This window comes from Taurulus bubalis, assembly GCF_910589615.1.
Source record: "Taurulus bubalis genome assembly, chromosome: 17".
Lineage (NCBI taxonomy): Eukaryota > Metazoa > Chordata > Actinopteri > Perciformes > Cottidae > Taurulus > Taurulus bubalis.
Genome location: NC_136605.1, coordinates 3,857,737 through 3,879,283, shown reverse-complemented (window position 1 = coordinate 3,879,283; position 21,547 = coordinate 3,857,737). Strand labels below are relative to the sequence as shown.

At 44.6% G+C, this 21,547-nt stretch overlaps 1 protein-coding gene across 1 annotated transcript in view; it reads right to left on the bottom strand.

The window, feature by feature from the left end:
* The window catches only part of hdac5 (histone deacetylase 5), a gene marked incomplete at its 5' end in the record, with an annotated part of 30,334 nt that extends 9,251 nt beyond the window's left edge, over window positions 1-21,083 (bottom strand). Inside the window, 15 exons of the mRNA XM_079233092.1 lie at window positions 1,409-1,520; window positions 4,714-4,870; window positions 4,962-5,080; window positions 5,165-5,358; window positions 5,454-5,567; window positions 5,685-5,796; window positions 6,919-7,035; window positions 8,710-8,819; window positions 8,930-9,061; window positions 9,918-10,042; window positions 10,327-10,432; window positions 10,531-10,675; window positions 11,230-11,483; window positions 11,640-11,729; window positions 20,927-21,083. Coding sequence (XP_079089218.1) covers window positions 1,409-1,520; window positions 4,714-4,870; window positions 4,962-5,080; window positions 5,165-5,358; window positions 5,454-5,567; window positions 5,685-5,796; window positions 6,919-7,035; window positions 8,710-8,819; window positions 8,930-9,061; window positions 9,918-10,042; window positions 10,327-10,432; window positions 10,531-10,675; window positions 11,230-11,483; window positions 11,640-11,729; window positions 20,927-21,083 — 2,044 coding nt within the window. The remainder of the gene's footprint in view (window positions 1-1,408; window positions 1,521-4,713; window positions 4,871-4,961; window positions 5,081-5,164; window positions 5,359-5,453; window positions 5,568-5,684; window positions 5,797-6,918; window positions 7,036-8,709; window positions 8,820-8,929; window positions 9,062-9,917; window positions 10,043-10,326; window positions 10,433-10,530; window positions 10,676-11,229; window positions 11,484-11,639; window positions 11,730-20,926) is intronic.
* Between the last annotated feature and the right edge of the window lie 464 nt (window positions 21,084-21,547).

Genomic DNA, 21,547 nt, shown 5'->3' with positions numbered 1-21,547 from the left:
TTCATTAAACTTATCACGAGTTTTCCTAAATTACACTAAAAGTTCTCCCCTTGAGACCTTGTATAAACGCTAAGGAACGGCGAGAAGCGCTCCATTGACTCCATCGCTGTGGACGACAGCGCGTTTGTTCACTCATCACCTTTAGTTAAGAGGCCCATTTTGATCTCAAGTAGGCCAGACCAGTGAAGCATAATAACGACACTATTTCTCTATGTTTAAATCATTAGTGAAGCTTTTTGGATGATAACCTTAATTTGAGGTCTTTCTACAATAAACTAGAAACATAAAAGACCAAACATTCAGACATCAGCCCACTGTTTATCTGCCTGCTCTCCTCTGCAGATTCCCTCACTTTGTGACGCATTTGGACGCACAAGCTGTTTAGACAACTGCTTTCATGACGTGATCCATTTTTAACGACTTGCAACATAATGCCTCGCAGTGAAAAATACAGTGAAATGTCCAAAAACTTTGTCCTTCATTTGCAGCTTGTACTTTCTCCCTGGATTTCGGCACAACGGCTGTTTTTCTCCCGTGCATTGATGCTGCACCGTCTGTAGCCCACTGACAGCACGGGTCCAGTCTACGAGAGCTAAAATTGTCTTTAGTGATGTCAGCGCTCTCATCCATCGCAACTGAAAATGCTACAAATGACTTTACTTTATTCTTCTTTTGGCTCCAAATCTGCTGAAAGATCGGAAGTCCTATCCGTCACAGTATTCCACGTTAGGCTAATGTTAGCAAAAGCCTGTCGCTTTGTTTTCTTCTTATGTTTGACACCCCTGGTTTAAACTTTCCGGTGAAGCCGAGTCATTTAGCTCAAACTGGCACGCTTGTTATCCTGAGGGTTTTTTTTCAAACTCTCCAAGTTGGAGGCTACTTTTACCCCCGAAATGCTTGAAACCACAAAACAAGAACAAATGGTGTAGCTTGTACTCATCTCAAGAGTCAAGAGTCTCTTTTCCATGAACTCCTGGAGGTCTTTTAATGTGAAACAGATAAAAAAGAAAATACTGACGGCAGCAGCATAAACACCAATGTATGTTCTTTCCTCTTCCTCTTCCTCCCTGCAGTATGAGTTGTTATCATTACTTGTTTTATTGAAGAATAGCCGCTTCCTAAAAGTTCTTCAAAATAAAAGCCTCCCCCTTAATTTAGGTACTTAAAAGATGTTATGCATATTGATGAAAGCATCAGAACCCGAGGCAGGGCCACCCTGCGGTCTGGCTGATCGGATATTCTGATACCCGGAACCGGCGGCCGTTCTTCATCTTAACCGTCAGCCGACAAGAAGAGCCCCCGCCCCTCTCTCCCCCCACGTTGCTAGGCAACAGACATGGTGTCTTTCAGTGGGCGGACTGACACGGCTAAAAGAAAAGCCCTCCGCCCGGCGCACAGAGAGACTGACCGGTGGTGAAGAGGTGCTTGACCGGGTGGACGGTGGCCGCGGGCGACGACTGCGCCCTTCCCAGAGGTCTGTGGGGCAACGGGGACTGGAACACGCCCAGCTGCTGCAAGGCCTGATGGGAAGGAGAGAAAGTTGTGGTTCATAGAGATCGTGTATCTATGTGTGTGTGTGTGTGTGTTCAAATTACTAGAATTCCATACGAGGGCATCAGTGCACGGCAACATAATAAAACATGATCGACGCATCGACTGATTGGATAGAAAATCAATCGATCAATGAAGCGACGACAACTAATTACATTCCTGTTTCAGCTTTCTTAAAGACGGACCGAGCTCCACACACACACACACACACACACACACACACACACACACACACACACACACACACACACACACACACACACACACACACACACACACACACGTATTCTGATGCGTCTATATATAGGAAGTGTTGCTGTGCTCCCTGCTGCGAACTGGATGACTCATCATGTGTGGGTGGACACTAAAACACACACACACACACACACACAGACAGACAGACACACACACACACACTTTAAGATATACAGACGTACAGGAAGACACACAGCAACGAGTCCAGTGGTTGAGTCACCAGGCTGGTGATGTCACTGCAGCGTCAGCAGTGCGTGTGTGTGTGCGTGTGTGCGTGTGTGTGTGTGTGTGTGTGTGTCTCTCTGCTTGAGCTTGACTGACCGTATGTACATGTCACACAATCCCACCCTTTTTTCTGTGTCTGTAAAATGTCAAAGCTTTCTGCGGATGACTCATCCTGTGCTTATGCAGGAAATAAGAAATGTCATTCAGTTAAACCCGATCATAGAGTTTGGACTGATCCATTCATCAGGCAGGGCAAAAAAATTAATATAATTAAATTAATAAAATTATATATATATATTACATATATTATATATATATTTAAGTGTGTTGGTTCCTGCTGATGTTTTAAAGACAACTCCTTTTTGGCAATGCGCTCCTCTGTGAGTCTCATGATGGACGGTTTAAAAAAATTAAAAAGCCTCATGCACCAACAGATTGTAGTTGAAGTGACTCGTACGAGTGATTTAGAGGAGAAGTTGCTCCATTCACAAATGTTCTCGTGTTTTGAATTTTCCAAACCGTCTAGGAGTCGTGTGCAGCTGGTCTGCTGTCATGCAAACACACGTTTATCACTAATGGATTGTAAATAGCATCACTTTGAGGCAAATTTTGAGTTTGAAAATCGATAACACTTCCCAATTATGTTGACAGTATCCTGTTAACTTAAATTATAAGATAATATAAATTGTAACGTTTGTATAATGGTATCAATATGAAGATCTAGAATTATTCAATGCAGTCATTGATCCTCTTGCAGTGGTGTGCGCACACATATATATATATATACAGTACATACATATATTTTTATATATACTTTTTTCACCTAATTGCAGAGAGCATCAAGTTTCTCTTGTGGTGGAATCATATATTATTATTCCTTCTGTTTATCGTAACGACTCGATGCTTTTATAAAGCGTACACGTTCACTGGGCAGAATAACAACAGTACTTCCACTAAGGTCACACGGCGTTTCCACTATTTCCATATTTAATTTACCAAATTTATGAGCGCTTAGTGGCCGTGGGCGGGGCTTAAAGCACGCGCGCTCAAACACAAACTCAGACACTCGGAAGTCCACCCAACATTAGCTGCTCTGTTCAAACAAACTGAGGTGGGAAGAAGATAAATACATGCATGCAGGCTGAAATCAGGCTTCAGCCGACACTGCAGTATTCCTGTGGTGACGAGCTGGACGAGCAGCCCGGAAAATAGAAGTTAAGTTCTCTAATTCTGCCGTTTCAGGGACCCGCGGCCTGGGCAGCAGGGGTCAGAGCGGCATCACCGGATTTAAATGTCAGAAGAGGACGGAACAAATAGGAGGAGATCATAAATGCTCCACTGGACACAGACTGGAGGAGGTTGATACGCTGCATATTCACAGGAATAATTATTTTGGTTCCATCAAACGGGCCTCAGCTGTCCACTCTAACTGCGTACGACGTGTTCTCTGAAGAAGGAGCACAACGAGAGGAACAAAACAAATGCAACAGGAATACTCCAGAGGGACACGCAAACGGGGCTTTTGCGTGTGAAAATAACGGTGCGAGGGTGAGAACACACCCGGAGTCATCTCGGGGTTTGGACCGAGGCGCTGATGAGTAAAGATATCTAACACACGGCAACATCTGCAACGGAGCAAACAAACACAGAGAGGCTGAAAACAGCAGGAGGCGATGATGCGTTTGGTGTGACTCATCCCTCTGTGGGACGACGATACCGCGCAAACAAAACGCCCCGGGTTCAAGAAAGAAGACCGACCGAGACCCGGAGATGCCGTCAGATGAGTGAAGTTACCCCTCGCGATCCCACCCATCATGTTCCAAAGGTGGACGTTGAGTGACACAATAAAAAATAAAAAACATTTGATACAAGACATTGATGCAAAAAACACGTTTAGTTTAGTTTGCAGTCGTACTAATAAGTCTTGGAGAGCCAGATGCTGGACCCATCAACCATTTATCCATCACTTTTAGCCAGATGTGTTTCAACAAACACTACTTTGAAACAAAAAAATGTGTCTGTCTCTCCATCACTGTTATCTAATCATGACCTCCACTAAGCTGGTTGAGTTTTCCGCAGGAATAGGGAAACACTACTGGCCAGATTTTCATGAACATTGGTGGAAGGTGGCGCATGTGGAAGGACACCTACAATCTAGCAGAAAATATTATTTTCCACTATGTAAACAGCCTTGCTGAGGTTATTTAGTCATTTTAGCCAACGTTTTTCAAACAATTATCCATTACTTTTAGCTAATTATTCCAACCATATATTAATGACTGTTTTCGCTAACTATTCCAACCATGTAGCATCCTGTCAATAGCAAGGCATGTCTTGAATATGTTAAACTGACTCAGGTGGAGGTCCATCCCTTTTGTAGCGATACATTCATGAGCATCACACCAATTTATAAATCTGTGTGCTGGTTTTTTCGCTTCTAAAAACTAAAAACTTCTAAATGTTTCTTTTGATCATATGATTGTTTTCACGTGTCCGCTGGGCTGCAGGCGCCGCTGGTTTGGAATCACTATCTCAGGATACCAGCGGCTGTGAGGAGTGTGAGGAGTGTGAGGAGTGTGAGGAGTGTGAGGAGTGTGTGGAGTGTGTGAGCTGCTGAGATGCACACTTTTGGCTGTAAAATCCTGCATACGCAGCACATTGAGTCTCCTCGGAGGAACTAACCTGCGCGTAGCTTCCCCTCTCGTCCTCGTCGCCCTCCCTCAGCTGGATGATGTCGTCTTCCTCCTCCTCTTCATCCAGCTCACTCTCTGTGCTCTCCCCTTTCACGTGCACGCCAAGCCGCTCGGAGGAGCTGTCGTCTGAGCCCTCATTCTGGAGCCTGATTGGTCAGAATGCCGGGTCAGGTAACAAACAGTGTGCAGATATAAATATTACTCAGTTGATACTAACTGCTGTCAGAAGAGCCTCACCTGTGTAGGCTCGCCCCTTCGTCATCCTCCTGCATGTCATTGGTCTCTGTTAGCTCCTCCTCAGTCTCCTCCGGGTGGGTGGGCGGCGGCCTAGGAAGCTCCGCCCCTTTCGATAGCATCTCCACATACGCACCAGGTGATGTTAGTGCGTGAGCGTGTGTGAATGTGTCTGGTGTGAATGTTTTTATTTCTTTATTTTTTACCTTGTAGTGTTTCTCCAGGAAGTGCTGGTGTTGCTGCTGGACCACCAGCTGCTGCAGGGCCTGGGGGGACTGGGGCAGAGGTGCACTCTGGGTACGAGCCAACGGCCGGTGGCGAGGCAACTTGTTGACCGCCCGCATGCCGCTGGACACGCCTCTCTCTGCCGTAACCAGCGGCGACTGGCTGTACATGGGGACTAAGTAGCAGAAAGACAGTGAGTTACGGATGGACATTGAGTTACACAATGTTAGCATGGAGTGTGTGTGTGTGTGTGTGTGTGTGTGTAGGTACCAGCTAGCATAGCAGTCTGTTGTCTGGCCTGCTCCAGCAGTAGTACGTGTTGCAATAACGAGGAATGGGCGGAGTGAGCGCTGGGGGGCGTGGCCTCTATCTCATGCCCGACCCCTGCAAAGAAACATCATCAAGTCACGACATATGTATACACAGTAGATATGATGTATATTACTTAAACATAATAATTAAAGTAGAAAGTTGTAAATAATGAGTTATGGTCAAGCTTACCTGCCGGTAGGGAGGATGTGGAGAGAAACTTCCCTGTTAGAGCTCCGCCCCCTCGCAGCGATAGGATGGCTTGACGCTCAGCCTCCTGCTGGTTGGACAGTAACTGGGAGGTCTGTAGGTGGGAGGGGCATCAAAACCATAGTTACCATTATGCCGTGTTCACACCGGACGCGGCTCGAAAATTCGCACCGCGTCCACCGCGGAAGTTTACTCGCGTGAGTGAAACGAGGGTGTTCACACCAAACGCGAAAAATCGCGGCGCGAAGGGGGCGTGGCTTAGCTCTGTTGTTTGCCTCTGTGAGAGACAAGCGACGAAGCTTTCATTTCCGCTATCGACCATGGAATAAATAACCACTAGTTCTGCTTTATACTTGTTGTGGAAGTCCCAAACATGTCGGAACGTGAAACGCCCTCGTATTTGGGTTCATGACATCATCCGTAGCCGCACACAGCTCGGTGAATTTCACCGACTCCTCCAGGAACAGCGTCTCGCGTATCTCCGTAAAACGATACCGATTATGCCATCCACCATGGAAATACCCACTAGTTCTGCTTTATACTTTTTGTGTAAACTCCACATATGTCGGAACATCAAACTCCATGGTGTCTGGGTTCATACTATTATCCGTAGTCCCACAACAGCGTCTCAATGAAGCTGCTACCAGCGCTGGTTCAGGCGGAGCAGCAGCAGTTTCATTCAGAACCGGGGAGACGGCGGTGGTGACGGGCGGAGCTTCTCAACGCTGATTCTCAACGCTGATTGGCTGCCGCAACTTTGCGTCACGCGATTTCTCCGCCAGAGTTGGGAGAATTCAACTCACGCAAATTCGTGCCGCGTCCTTCGCTTTGTTCGCCCCAGGTCAAACGTTCTGTTCACGCCGCCTCAAACGCGTCTATCTCGCCGCGGCGCGAATAAATCGGCAATTCGCGTCGCAGCGCGTCTGTGGATTGACTTTACATGTAATCTGGTCGCGCCGCAAATTCGCGCCGCGTCCGGTGTGAACACGGCATTAGAGTTGATCAAAATCAACTAGCAACAGCCGTCATTTCAGCATTTTCTTTTACTTCTGGGTGAAACACTACTACGGTTTAAGACACTGTGGAGAGAATAGAAGCAGCAACCCGACATTTTGTGAAGATCACATGACTAATCGTGATCTCTTCTAAAGGAGGCTGGCGTTACAGAGTTTCAGTGTGCGTTGATTTTGTGTCTTTTGATGCGTGTGTGACCCACCGTGATGTGAGTGTTGGTGGGGAGGCCCAAGGAAATATTCGGCAGGGAGGGCGAGGTGTAGAGGTTCAGAGGACTCAATGTCCCATCAGCCCCCAGCGTCTGATGGAGAGATCTCAGCTGCAGACAGACAGACAGACAGACAGACAGACAGACAGGTTAGCTAAAGAGTCCAAGTTGCTATGGTAACCATTGTTTTTAACATCTACCGTAAGTCTTTTCACTCTTTCTAGAGCTTCTCTATTGGGCTCGACTGTTTTAATGCATATTTAATAACTAAATAAGATTCCCAGGGCTCCAAAGCAACAGCTGCCAGGTCATTTTGATACATTGACATTTTTTTTACTTTTGAACTGTAAAAAAAAGAAGAGGGACAACGAACAGCAAAACGTGCAGCCAAAAAGAAAGAATTATTGAATATTTGTAACATTAAGGATATTTAAATATTGTTGTCAGAACCAGAACCAAATCTGATTTACAGACAATGTACGGACCATTTAGCATGTACGCTAAAAACTTGCATTCTTTTATTTTACATTTTCACTATTAAGCTGATGTATATTGCACAATATCTTAATTAATCAAAAATACTTTAGTGCTTTAACGCTCCTCGTCATCTTTCACACCCATTCATACGCTGATGGGAGGAGCTACCACGCACGAGGCCACCTGCCATCAGGAATGTCTAACCAATCACACCCATTCATACGCCACAGGCTGCGGGAGCATTTTAAGCAAATAAAAAGTAACTAATAAATAGCAGAACAATTTTAAAAGTTCCTGTTGCGCCCTGATCCCGATCAAACACATCTGCCAATGATCTAAATTGTCTCCAGGCTTTAATCCTCACATAAAAGCCAAACGTGCACATATTGGGATAAAGGACGGTGATTCTTATGAGCCGGCATTTACAAGCCTCATTATCCCCGTTTATGCACATCTGTTCAGCGATCGCTGGAATTCAAGACGACAAGTCCACATTGCCCTCTTAAGGAAGCAATTGATACAGTAAAACCCAAAATAAACTCCTCCCGAGTAAATGGTTACGGTTGAGTATTCTGTGAGAGATAATCTACAGAGATTCAGGCTGTACCAAAGTATTGATGCAGCTCTGCTGAGGCGGTTGATGCTAACACTTTAGAGAGTCTTGTTTCTTCTTTACAGCAGAGACCTTTGTGTCGCCATTACTGTCCATTAAATATGCCTCTGTTGGAATCTGTTCATAACACATTCCTCATCTATGCTACGCTGACGACCTGCTGCTATATTTCCCCTAAATAACTAACGAGTCTTTTATAAGTTGACTCAAGGATGTCCAAGATATTCTCCTGTTCCATAACAGTTTCCACCAGCGGTTTAGACATTTTTCTTGGATCTGTGTTTTTAAATGTCCATACATCTGCACTTTCTTTCATTCTGCCTTCACCCTTAGAACTGTAATTCAAACATTTTATTCTGTTTTCTCACAACTTGTTAACATGTTCGAGGTAAATCTATCTCATCTAATTTCTTGGGATTATCTTCAAATACTTTGAAAAACTGGAACACAATAACTCATTTTTCTTCTACTGCGTTTTTGTTTGTTGTTTAGGATTTATTTGTTTTTGCATTTGGATACGTGTGTGTTTACTACACAGAAAAAGCAAAAGCTATCAGTGCGTAGTTGGTGCTTCGTGTGCTTATTCAAATGATGGTTTGTGTGGTTTGTGTGTTAGTGTTCCAGTATGAAGACATGAAGGGTGTAAATGAGTCGCTGAGTATGACTTTAAAGGATAAAATAAAGAGTTCATGTACCTCCGTCTGTATGTTGGGGACCGACCCCGTGTTGCCATTGGCGATAGCCGAGTTGGAACTGTTTGGGCTGCTTGGACCCGAACCTGGAGCGCTATTACAGAGAGAGGAGACTGGGCGAGAGACAAAGACACAGAGAGAGAGATTCATCTTCAAGCTAGTTCATCAAATACTAATTACACACTGTCACCATGTGAAGGAAGGGCAGCATGTGTGTGTTCACCTGATATCTCTATGGCTCTCTTCTTGAAGGTGCTGATGACGGTTCCGTCCTTCCTGCGGAGGAGTGGAGAGCTCCGCCTCTCCGCCACCTTCTGCTTCAACCGGGAACGCACCTTCAGGTTGGGCTCCGAGACTGGAGGGGGGAGGGAGAAGGGGAGGGAGAAGGGGAGGGAGAAGGGGGTGAAAACGGCTCCAAAAACACATGTGTGTCCGTGTGATTAATTGGCACTAGGGCTGGACTAGTTTTGGCCTTCCATTATTTTATTTTGTTGTGTTCTTTGTTTCATTGTGAAGAGCAGTGTTTATGTTCATGTTTGGTGCGGACATCTTATTCTAGGACACAGTAGAAATATCAAAGAAGCATGAATCAGCAATTTTTAAGTTGTTGAGACTGTAGAACTATTTACTAAAGGAACATCACGCTGTATTGAAGAAGACTTGAAACTAAAGATTTGAGACCATAAACTCATGTTTACAATGTTTACTGAGGGAATAAATCAAGAGAGAAGTAGAGTCATTTATATAGACTTCTATACAATCAGAGGAATCGCCCCCTGGTGGACATCAGAGAGAATGCAAGTTTAAGACCTTCTGCAATGGCTTCACTTTTCAGCCTGGTTAGAACTGAAACAGTGTATGCTAATGTGTGTGTGTGTGTGTGTGTGTGTGTGTGTGTGTGTGTGTGTGTGTGTGTGTGCGTGCGCGGCATGTGTGTGTGTGTGTGTGTTGCCTTTAGGTTTGGGCTACCTCTTCCCTGGTGAGTCAGACTCACACTGACTCACACACACACACACACACACACACACACACACATATATTTAACATAAACACACCACACTCCACCTCCGCAAAATCCTTCGTCAGATAACTTTTAAATGGCCAAGTGACAAATCACGAACTTGCGCGCACACACACTCACACACACACACACACACACACACTCACACACACACACACACACTTCCACTGTCTGTATCCGTCTCTCCTACCCGTCTTGCGGAGCGGGAAGTCGTCTTTGCCCTCGTAGTTCCCCAGCAGCGAGGGCAGTTTGTATGAGGGAGGAGTTCCTGGAGTGTTGCTCTGCGGAGGAGATCCCTGCTCCAGGTGGGCTCCCCTGCACACAAACACACACACACACACACAGGAGGAGAAAACAAATTAGCTGGCCGCTAAGTGTCATTTTCACTTTGCTTAGTCGTTTCCTACATTTCCTAGAATGCCTTTCCTGTTATTTCCTGTTACTGTGGTCATATTTTCTATGGACTTAAAAAAGCCTGGGCTGAGAGGACACTGTTCACACACTCTGATCCATGACTGAGAAACATTTTTCGCTTTTGTAACTCTAATCATTAAATAACTGCTAGTACAGAAGACGCATACTGCAAAAAAAATCCTCACCAGCACTTTGTGGAGAAGGAATGGTTCAGTCCGCCGATGCCGGGCTCTTTCTTATTGAGAAGGAACTCCTGCAGCTTCAGCTTCACCTCTGTGCTGGCGATGGCACCTTTTGGATAAAAAAAAACACATCAGAAGAGTGAGGGGAGGGAAACGCGTTGCCTTCGTGCCGACGCCTCGTAGCTGGACGGCGGCGGCGGGACCTACTCTCTTTGCCCTTCTCCTTGTTCCTCAGCAGCAGCAGCTGCTGCTCCAGCCGGTGCTTCTCCTGCTCCTCGTGCCGCTGCTGCTCCACCTTCCTCTTCTGCTCCAGCTCCTGCTGCCGCTTCACCGCCAACAGCTCCTGTTGTTGCTTGCACACACACACATGCACACACACACAGACACATTCACGTTTTACTACGGTGACGAGGACTTTTTTTTTTTTTCACGCTCCATACAGGGTTCATACAGGGTTCATACACATTCTGACCAATGGATTTCCATGACTTTAAACCAAATTTCCTTGACCAAACATTTTGTTAAATCTGGGTGTAAACAGTAAAAAGTGAGTAAATGTAGTATTTAAACTAACAATGAGAATACAAAGCATACAGTAAACCTTAAATGACTCAAATGAATGAGACAATAGTTTGATTAAAGAATAAACATTTATATAGATGCCTGTATGTATGCCTGCTTATATTGTGAGCGTCTTTCTTTTAAAAGCATATTCATTATTTCAAACTCAGCGTAAATGAACAACATGAACACATGAATATAACACATTTACATGACTTTTACAAAACTTTGGGGATTTTCTTTTTTTCAAGGACTTTTCCAGGCCTGGGAATAACCATTTCTTTCCAGCTTTTCCATGACCGTAAGAACCTGGCCTGGTTTTGGGGTGCCTGAATGCGCGGGTACCTTTAGGTGCTCCTGCAGCTGCACCTCGTGTTGCCTCGTGAGCACTTCGTGTTTCTTCTGGAACTCGGCGAACAGCAGCTGCTTCTGGAGCTCCTGCTGCTGCTTGAGGAGCACGAGTTCCTGCTGGAGCTGCTGCTCCCTGATGGCCGTGTCCGCCGCCGCCACCGCCGCGCCCCCAGACAACAGAGACCCCACCCTGGACTCGGTCCGCAGGTCCACTGGGCCGCCTCCCGGGCCTTCTCCTGGACCCCCACCTGGAAAAAGAGACGATTTAGCTTTATTTATCCCGACTACGTTGCTGATTGTGTTGCTCTGTTTGCCGCTTTAAAACTAAATCTTTCATTACTTTACTTTGTGTCCTTTTATCGGTGGATTAAGTAACTTTAAGTAACTCTTGACTCTCTACTCACCTCCTTCTCCACCTCCTCCTCCTCTCTGCTCGCTCGCTGTTCCTACTGGGCTCTGCATGCCCGATGGGAGGCTGCTCTTCACCTCCACCACTGCAGGAGGGACAGACAGAGAGAAAGAGAGAATGGGAGATTGATTATTACGGAAGTTGTTGTCAGACTGTTACATAATTCAAAGCACGCACTCGCACGTGCACAGACGTGTCCCGTTTCATTCAGATGAGATATGATTAGCGTTGCAACAGAAGAGGAACCCAACGTCCTGCAACCTAAAAATAGCCACGAGCTTAGCATTGATTTAGAATCAGCTGAGTGTCAACATTAGCAACACGAGGCTAAACCAGGAGGCAACCTCTGGTCCTGAAAAGTGTCTCCAACCTGAATTCTCTCTACTGACCACCAGGGGGCGAATCCTCTGGTTGTGTAGAAGTCTATATAAATGACTCTACTTCTCTCTTGATTTATTCCCTCAGTAAACATTGTAAACATGAGTTTATGTCTCTATCTCTAGTTTCAAGTCTTCTTCAAATACAGCATGATGTTCATTTAGTAAATGATGGTCCATTTAAGTTAAATAGACTATAAAGGGGAGTATGCTTTAGGGCGGGGCTACATTGTGATTGACAGGTTGTTACCAGAGAGAGCATCTCTACCTCACTCCTCTACAGTCCAAATATTGTCACTTCCGTTCACTGGTTGCAAAAAACAAGATGGCGACCGCCAAAAAGTCAAACCTCAGGCTTCAAAACATCTTTTCACAAACCAAATAGCGACGTCTCGACGACTACGTCCACTTCCTATATACACATGTTAATCTATCCATCTATAATCCAGTGGTTATCAAAGTGGGGTCCGTGGCACTCTGTCAGGGGGTTGGCAAAAATAATTTGCTATGAATTATAAAAGTGGGCTGTATCATTAAAAAAGTGCACAAGAGACCATTTGCACCAATAAAACAAGCACATTGTGTCTGTTACTCCCACTCACATTAGCTTTAGGGCCAATAGACTCTGATATGATTATGACAGCTATGGGCAGTTTAAATATCTGGATTCATTAGTATTCAAATAAAACAGTCCTGCATATTTCCAGTGGGACTAATAAAGGATCATCTCATCGTATCCTACCTAACATGATTAAAATTAAAATGTGTGTCTGTTCATCGCTACGTAGAAATAGAAGGTTGATGGGTTTTATAACACGAGTAGTGTTATAAAACAAATAGCGGAAAGAAAGACCAAAAAAATAAGAATTGCAGCAACAGCCCTGCATGATGCATTACACAATTGTTAGCGCAATAAGAAGCATTCAAACTGTACAAACACACACACAAGTCCCCCCGTCTTCTACTGATCTGGATTTGGCGGCCAACACTTGAGCTAATCAGTGTGACGGATTAAAACCGATTTCCCGCTTCGGGCACCAGAGCGGCGCCGGCTGACTTTTTCTGAGCTCGTTAAAATGACCGATGTGGGAAAGTCGCGACTCATTTCAAATCTGCATCGGCTTTATGAAAAGCTTCGACCCATAAAGAGCAGCGTTTCGTGGGGGGGGGACTCCTGCTGTGGTCGGACGTATTGTGTGCATTGTGTATTGTGTATTGTTTGGACACCTGGAGGTTAAATGGGTGCATTTGGTAGATGGTGACTTTAAAAAAGATACAGCGGGTTTTGGAACTTGAATATGGACTATTGTCTGCCTATTGGATTATATGTCGTATCAAGTATAGTACAGGATCCTCAGTACATCTCCATTCTTTTTTTTCTTATTTTTAAATGGACTAATTATGTTGCACTGACTTTTTCTATCAAATTTAGCAAAAATGTTAAATACATTTCCTGAAAATGCCATTTACTATTGTTCTGCAAATATATGGAAATATAAATGATGCATAAGGAGGCGGCGCAACAAGAATACGCATTTAACAGAGCGTTTGTCAAACCCCCCAAAAATTCACTAAAAGATGAAATAAGTTAACTGTGTTTATGGTCTCCACACAAACCTGATGTGTTTCATCTCTTCAGTGGACGTTTAAATCCCCTATCATCAGCACTTTGTTTATCGATACCTAAACTTTTCAAACTTTACAGAATGAAAAATGCATTTAAGATGATAAGATAGAAATGTATGAATCCCAGAAGAAATTCTAAATTATATTTAAAAATATTAGAATAGAATAGAACAATCGTAAAGTGTAAAAGAAAGTATTGCAAAACAGAACACAATAGCGATAAGAGGTAAATAAATGAAGTAAAAGAAATTCAACTAAGGAAAAGGTTAAATATAAAGTGTACAAGAAGAGATACCAACACCAGATTCTAATGGAAACTAACATAGAAAAGTGATATTGAGGGCGGTATTGAATGCGGGTTGGATGGAGACACACTGTGTGTGTTTAGGTTGTTACGGCGTCAGTGTGTGAGCTGCGATGTTAGCACTCAGATAGGAAGCGCCCTGTCAGCTTAGCTTAGCTGCAACATGTTAGCACACTGCCTGAGAGACCGACGGGGGAGATGTGTGTGTGTGTGTGTGTGTGTGTTCTTGGAATCCCATCGCAATCCTATCGATGTGCCCTTGAGCAGGGCAGTGACCACAACCTGTGCCAACTTGACTACGCTCTCCTGGACTCAGCTGACCCCCCCAGGCCAGCCAAGTCCCATGGGATCAGTGTCAGGATGTCAGGAGGATATTACCCGTCTGTCGGCCAAGGAGGAAATCCAATCAGGAATTACCTTCTGTGTAGTCTGACCTGTGACCTTTCCATACCAAGATTGCCCGCCTTCTGTTTCCCTGGCGCATGCATCCCTTTACTTTCTGCTCCTGCGTCCCACGTGACTCCAAAAGCCAATCAAAACACACAAACAGACAATTAGGACGAGCTCATTAGCCCCGTGGCCCCGAGAGGAGAGGATCGTGACGACAGCCTGACCTCTGACCTCCGAGGCAGCGACAGAGAGAAACATGTACGATCGACGCCTCATTCATACAAATCCATCGACACAGCCCATTTCTGGCTGCATCTTGCAGAATGAAGAGACTACAATTCTATACACATGCACACGCGCACACGCACACACACACACACACACACACACACACACACACACACACACACACACACACACACACACAAAGCAGCAAAAAATGTTCTGGTTCGTAACCGGTCAGTTAGTTCAATCACTGCGGACGTTTCAAGAAAGGAAAAGTTGTTAAAAAAGTCCCAAAACTGAGAGTTGAGAATAAATAAGTCTGTGTGTGTGTGTGTGTGTGTGTGTGTGTGTGTGTGTGTGTGCATAGCCACTCACATCTAAATTACCTAAACAAATATTCTGGTGTTTCGCTGTGACGCACGTGTCTCCCCTTTCCACTACAGCACACACACTGTCCCCTGTGTGTGTGTGTGTGTGTGTGTGTGTGTGTGTGTGTGTGTGTGTGTGTGTGTGTGTGTGTGTGTGTGTGTGTGTGTTCACAACGGTCCGTTTTGGCAAGAGAGCAGCATTCCACAGCAGCCAGCTTCTGACGTCAAACTGAAGACATTTATAGTCTGGTAAACACACGCACACACACACACACACACACACACACACTCTCGCACTTCACGCGCCGTCTGACAAAGAGGCAACATTTCAGTCAATCATGTCGAGATCCAACCGACTTCAGCTCGCTGCCGGTCCACATTCCAGCGCCCGGGGCGGGTGCAGTGAAGCGGACCAGAGACCCGGTTCGTCCAGCGCCAGAGAATCCTGCTGGAAGCACATTGTTGTTCCTCTGGTGCCGACGGGGATCTGAACTCATGACGCGTTTGCACATAGTTGGCTTACACTGATGAAGACTATGAAAGAAGCACAGATTGTTTAGAGGTGGACTGCTCCCTTGAACTGCTACCAACACCTCTGCAGCAACGAGTTCCATTTCAAATCAATTCGCCGACTACAGTCTCATTCGATCCATCGATCCATCAATCGGTCGGTCTATAAAATGCATGAAAACAACAACAAACAAAGACGATGTCGAGGCCATCAAAGTGTTTCTGCTCTAACAATGTGAGCATATCATTCTTTGCATTTTTGCTTGAAAAAACGATTAGGAATCAAAATATTTGCCAATTACTTTTCCGACCAACGACAACGACTAATCAATTGACACCTCAGGCGGGCTACTGTGTGTATCACTGTATAGATGAGTATAGATGACGATATTATATTACAGTATTACACCATTAAAAGGATACTCTATTACCCTATTTCACTCTCACGGCCATGTCTGAAAACTAATAAAAATATATAAATAATAAATGGAAAAAAAACGAATATATTTATTGGCTCCGAATAGGAATCAGCCTACAAGTGTTTTGGAAATAATTTATGGTAATTATTAAATGTAATGTGAGTCATTCTCAGAGTGATTATACTTTGGCCCAAAGCTGCTGGATGTGGTTCCCATGGCCCGGGATAACCTCTTAAACTAGAACATAGAACCTCCAGAGCGGGTTCTGGGTGGAACCACTACACCAAAGAAGGGTTCTCTATAATGTAAAGGGTTATTGTGAACGGTCTCACCCAGAACCCCCTGTAAAACCTCTCACAGTGGGTTCTGGGTGGAACCACTACACCAAAGAAGGGTTCTCTGTAAAACCTCTCACAGGGGGTTCTGGGTTCAAGGGTTCTATGTATCTATAACCCTTTATTTTGGGTTCTGGGTAGAACCGACTGAAAGGGGTGGAACCTTTATGAAAAAAGATTCAATCAGGAACCCCAAAAAAGTGGTTCTCCTATGGCAGGGGTCAGCAACACCAAGTGTCTGGAGGCGCAAAATTTTATATCAAAGCTATTTGATATCAAAGCTTATGAAGAAAAAAAATACAACAAACTATAGTTTGTTGTATTTATGAAATTATAGAACAAGAATAAAGACAATTGTTGACATTGTATTGCTATTTGATCTGTTTATAACTATCAAACTCTTATGAAGAGGAGAAAAAAATAGTCATGTGTCGGCTACATTAAGGTCCATTAAATACACAACTAAGCAGACCATGAGTCCTATCTATATGTGTGTGGCTCATGTGGTAGAGTGTTCATCCTGTAACCACAAGGTAGCAGGTTTGATACCTGTCATCCTCACGTGAGGTTTACATTTTAAAACGCATATCTTTTGCTACGTTACACTGAGCGTCGTCACTACGCCGGACTTTTAGAGCACTGCAAACGTAAAAAAAAAAAAAAAAAGTATATTTACTTTGCTCAGTTTGCTGCAGCAGTTGATAAATCGCTCTTCTGCAGCTTGATACTGTTGGAAGAGTCTTTCAACATTAAATGTTTTGTTGTTTGCTAACTCCTCGCCACATATCAAGCATACAAGTCAGCAGCATCGTTGGCAGTGAAAGCAAATTAATACGTCCACGCAGAATTAAACTACCTTTCTCTGTTGATAGTTTAGCGAGGGCGGAGCTCTGTGAATCAGGAGTAGCACCTGAAGGGGAAGCGGCTTGACAGTGATGTGACAGGATGTGATGCACATTTTAGTTTAAGAAATATTTAAACATTTATTTTTATTTTCAGTGACTCAATATTTTTTTTCAAAGCCGCAACAGACGGGCTAAAGAGCCGCATGCGGCTCCGGAGCCGCAGGTTGCCGACCCCTGTCCTACGGCTATAGAATCCTATATAGCTTAAGTTCCCTGTTTAAAGTAGTTTTATTATTTTTAACGTTTCTTTTCACCTTCATCTGACATACCATAAATATACCGGCCAAACTGGGAATGATATTACACCTTTGAAACCAGGAAGCTGTCTTTAACGCTCCAGACGCCGTTGGACCAGAACTGTTTCACAAGACGCGCGGAAGACCATCTGGCGCCGCTCAGATCTCGTGCTAACGCAGTCTGACCTGTGTGGGCGTGGCCTAGTTCATCTGGCGCTGTGGCAAGAAGCTCTCAATCACGAAGAAAAAAACTGCGTTTGCGATCGTCTCACGGCGAAACCCACGTCGTGGCAGAACGGGAGGCACAGTTCGGCCCGCCGAGTCCCCTCTTGCAGCTCCGAGGAACCCTTTCAGTTACTTTATTTTGATTTTGATTGGACCACAGGAATGCACCAGTTCTGTACTAAAAATCCAACAACTGGGAATTTCCAACTTCGGCCTTGAACAGGAACTCTACCGCCTCCTCTAAAGCGACTGAAGCTCCGGCCTGTAATGCCGCTTTCTGTCGGTTCACACGCTCAGGGTTCAGACACATTGTGACCAGTGGATTCCGTGACTTTAAACCAAATGTCCATGACCAAACATTTAGTGAAATCTGGGTGTAAACATGAATAAGTGAGAAAATGTAGTATTTAAACTAACAATGAGAATTCCAAAGCATACAGTAAATGACTCAAATGAATGAGACAATAGTTTGATTAAAAGAATAAACATTCATATAGATGCCTGTATGTATGCCTGCTTATATTTTGAGCGTCTTTCTTTTAAAAGTATATTCATTATTTCAAACTGAGTGTAAATGAACGTCATGAACACATGAATATAACACATTTACATGACTTTTACAAAACCTTTTGACTTTTCCAGGCCTGGAAATAACCATTTTAAAATTCCATGACTTTTCCAGGTTTTCCATGACCGTAAGAACCCTGACACTACCGTCTGAAGCCTTCTACCAGCCATGGGTATCATGGGGTCCCCTCAGTTTGGGATACACTCAAGAAGAAGACGCTAACAGTTAGCACGATCCGGGGAGGGAAAGGAAAGCGTTCCACCTAAAAACACTGAACCTTGACTGACGACCTCAGCAGTGAGATTGAGAACGTTTTGCTCCCTCGTCCGTTTCTTCCCGTTACGTTTTCCCGTCTACAGCCACCGCCAGATGCTGATTATGAAAGGAGAAGCGGTTCATAAAGACGGAGGTGTGGACTTTGATGTCCAGTTCAGAACACTTTTCACTCTTCGTCCCCCAACGTTCCTGTGATCTCACACAGCTGCTACTGCGGCCGCTGGGAGGTATTTTTGGAAACCAATATTCGTCTTTTCACTTCTCTCTCTCTCTCTTTCTCTCTCTCTTCCACCCCCTGTCTTGTTCGGTCTGCGCCGCTAAAAGAAAATAGGCACTATGACATCAGCCCTGCAAAACACTAAAAAAAGCCAGAGGAGGGAGAAGGAGAGAGAGAGAGACAGAGAGAGGAAGGCGAAAATAGTATAATGGCTGTGTGTACTTTCAACAAATTAGAAGCTTAGAAAGAGAGAGAGAGAGAGAGGAGTCACATGTGTGGCGTTGCCATAGAGACTGCGGGTGGGTCAGAAGTATTATGGGCTGGCAGACTGTAGGTCATCCAAAGAGGATGCTGTCTGTCGCGTTACACCGGGCTTCGACAACAAATCGTGGTCGTTTATTGCTTGAGCCGAGCCATCGAATCTGTGAGCGGGCGCTCGCCGGCTTCACGTTAAACGCATAAGCCTGTTAAAGTCTGAACACACACGCACACACGCACACACACACACATGCACACACATGCACGCACACACACACACACGTTAGCCAGCAAATGTCGCCACAAAAAGAAAAAGAAAGAAGATCAGCGCTCGCTTCACGAGGTTTCGAGCCCTGAGCTCACCTCGCGCTGGCGGCCACAACCCGTCCGGCTCCTCAGGTTGAACACCAACGACGAGACGTTGGTCTTTCTTTTGCTCACACTCCAGATGGCAGTTCAACATCGGTGCCATCACTTAAAAAGGGACTCACAGTGAAGATTAAAAGAAGGAGTGTCCTCGCGCCTCTGTGTTTAAAAATAAATAAAAAAGAGCCTCAAAAAGAAAAGTTCCCAAACAAAGGTCATCCATCCACGCTCCCTAAAACCGACGCTGAGCTCTGTGCAGCAGCGTGGATGGGACTGTGCAAGGGAATCACGAGAGAGTGTGATTTATGGAACAGCGCCTGTGGCGTTCTTGCTCCTTAAAAAAGAAATTACAAAAAAAAGAAGTGAAGAAGGGAGACGTTATTGTGCTTCAAGGATCTGCTTTGCCTTGAAAGTCTGAGGGATTCCTTGAGATGCCTTTTTTAGTTGCATTTGTATTTGGAATTAGAAATGATTGATTTTTTTTGGGGTTTTGTACGTCCGTCGGGTTTGTTGGTGGATATATGAGTCGGGTCAGTAAATATGACACCGTGAGATTTCTGAGATTTTGTGGCTGTTATTCCTTCATATTCCTGCTTTCAGCTTTGGAACATGTCCTATAATTAAGGGGTAAACAGGAAGTGTTCTGTTGCCTTATTATTTTTGGATTTTTTTTTTTAGCCTACATATTTGTTTACATTTTGGTAAATGAGCAGCGAAATAATCATCTGCAAATATTTCGCATCAAAACTATTCATTGATGGGAATTTGCAACGGCGTCAACCCTTTTGACAATAAGACGGCTTCAATCGATCGGCGTGGGCAGAAGACCAACTACCAGGATCCTATTGACCCAGAGCCTCAAGCTACTGTGGGCTATTTCATTCAGTGAGTTCCCTCTGATGAACAGTAAAGCTGTGTTAATGTCAAGGGCTTTTATTGTGAAAAGTTAAGAGCGGAAGGAGCTGCCTTTGTCTCAAAGTTGAGAAGAGTAATAAAGTTCGGACTACAGAGCCTCTGTAGTGCACGTATTTAATAGGTCCGGTAAAAATGCATTTAGAGCTATTATCAGTTCCTGTTTGCCAACGGAGGAACGGACAGCTGAACGGACAGCTGTCACCTGATCACTCAGATACCGACGAAAGATTCATGATTCTCAGGCTCAAAAGTCCTCAGGAGATTTATAGAAAGGTTTATGGACGTCAGAGGTGATGATATCCACTGAAAGTCTAAGTCAACTGCATTTAAGAAAATACATATATATGTGTTTCATGTTCGTGTGAACATTGACTGAGTTATGACTCGTAGAAGCGGCACACATCTTAAAGCCACAAACTGCTGGCCATGTTGAGCAAAAACAACCACAGTAACGGACTTCCCGTTGTGTTTAGAACACGCAGCAGACAGCTCCTGTAATGTCTAAAAAAAAATTACAAAAATATCAACAAGGTACAAAGAGACCACTGGGTACGTTAAAACTGGAAAGTGCTTTGGTCCTTGGGAGAGGTTAGAAAAAGAAAAAAAAGTAATTACCAAACATTATAAATGACACTTTTCCCATTGGGATCCGGACCTTTATCCCCATCAAACCTCCAGCACACGGCACCCTTGAGCCGAGCCGCCGTGCGAGTCGTCCCCCCTCCCCTTCCCTACCTTCTCCTTTCCCAGATGATGACTCACCGGCGGTGGGCATGGCAGTGCTGGAGCCCCTGTTGCCACTCAGGAGCTCCAGAGGCTGGTGGTGGCTGTCTGCGCTGGCAGAGGAGAAGCAGGACTCCGTCTCATAGATGGTCTGCAACATGGCGCACAATCCTGACACCGTGGGATGCAACAGCATGCCAATGCGAGAGGCGGCGCTCGCTTTTGTCACCAAAAAGAAGAAGAAGAAAAAAATCTAAAAAAGCTAAAAAAGCTAAAAAAAAACGGCACGGTCAGTTCGTCTTCCGAGGTATCGGCATGGTTCAGTTTAGGATTCAGGGTGCTCAAGACGATGGACACACACACACACACACACACACACACGTTGAAAGATACTTTTAAAAAAAAGGGTATTGAATGGTGGATTACTCGTTCCGGGACGAAACAAATAATCGGTTATTTCGAAACTGGAAAGCTTCTAAATGTTTTGTGCTTCTATTGTTAAAACGAGCTGAGTGAAAAAGCACCGCGAATTCCATCAACAAATTCCACCCCGCCTCCTCCCCCCCAAAAATAAAACTCCTCTGTGCTTTTATTGTGTAATCCAGCAAAGATATCCTGTTCAGGCTGCAGTTTTTTTTGTTGCAGATAGCCACTGCTTTT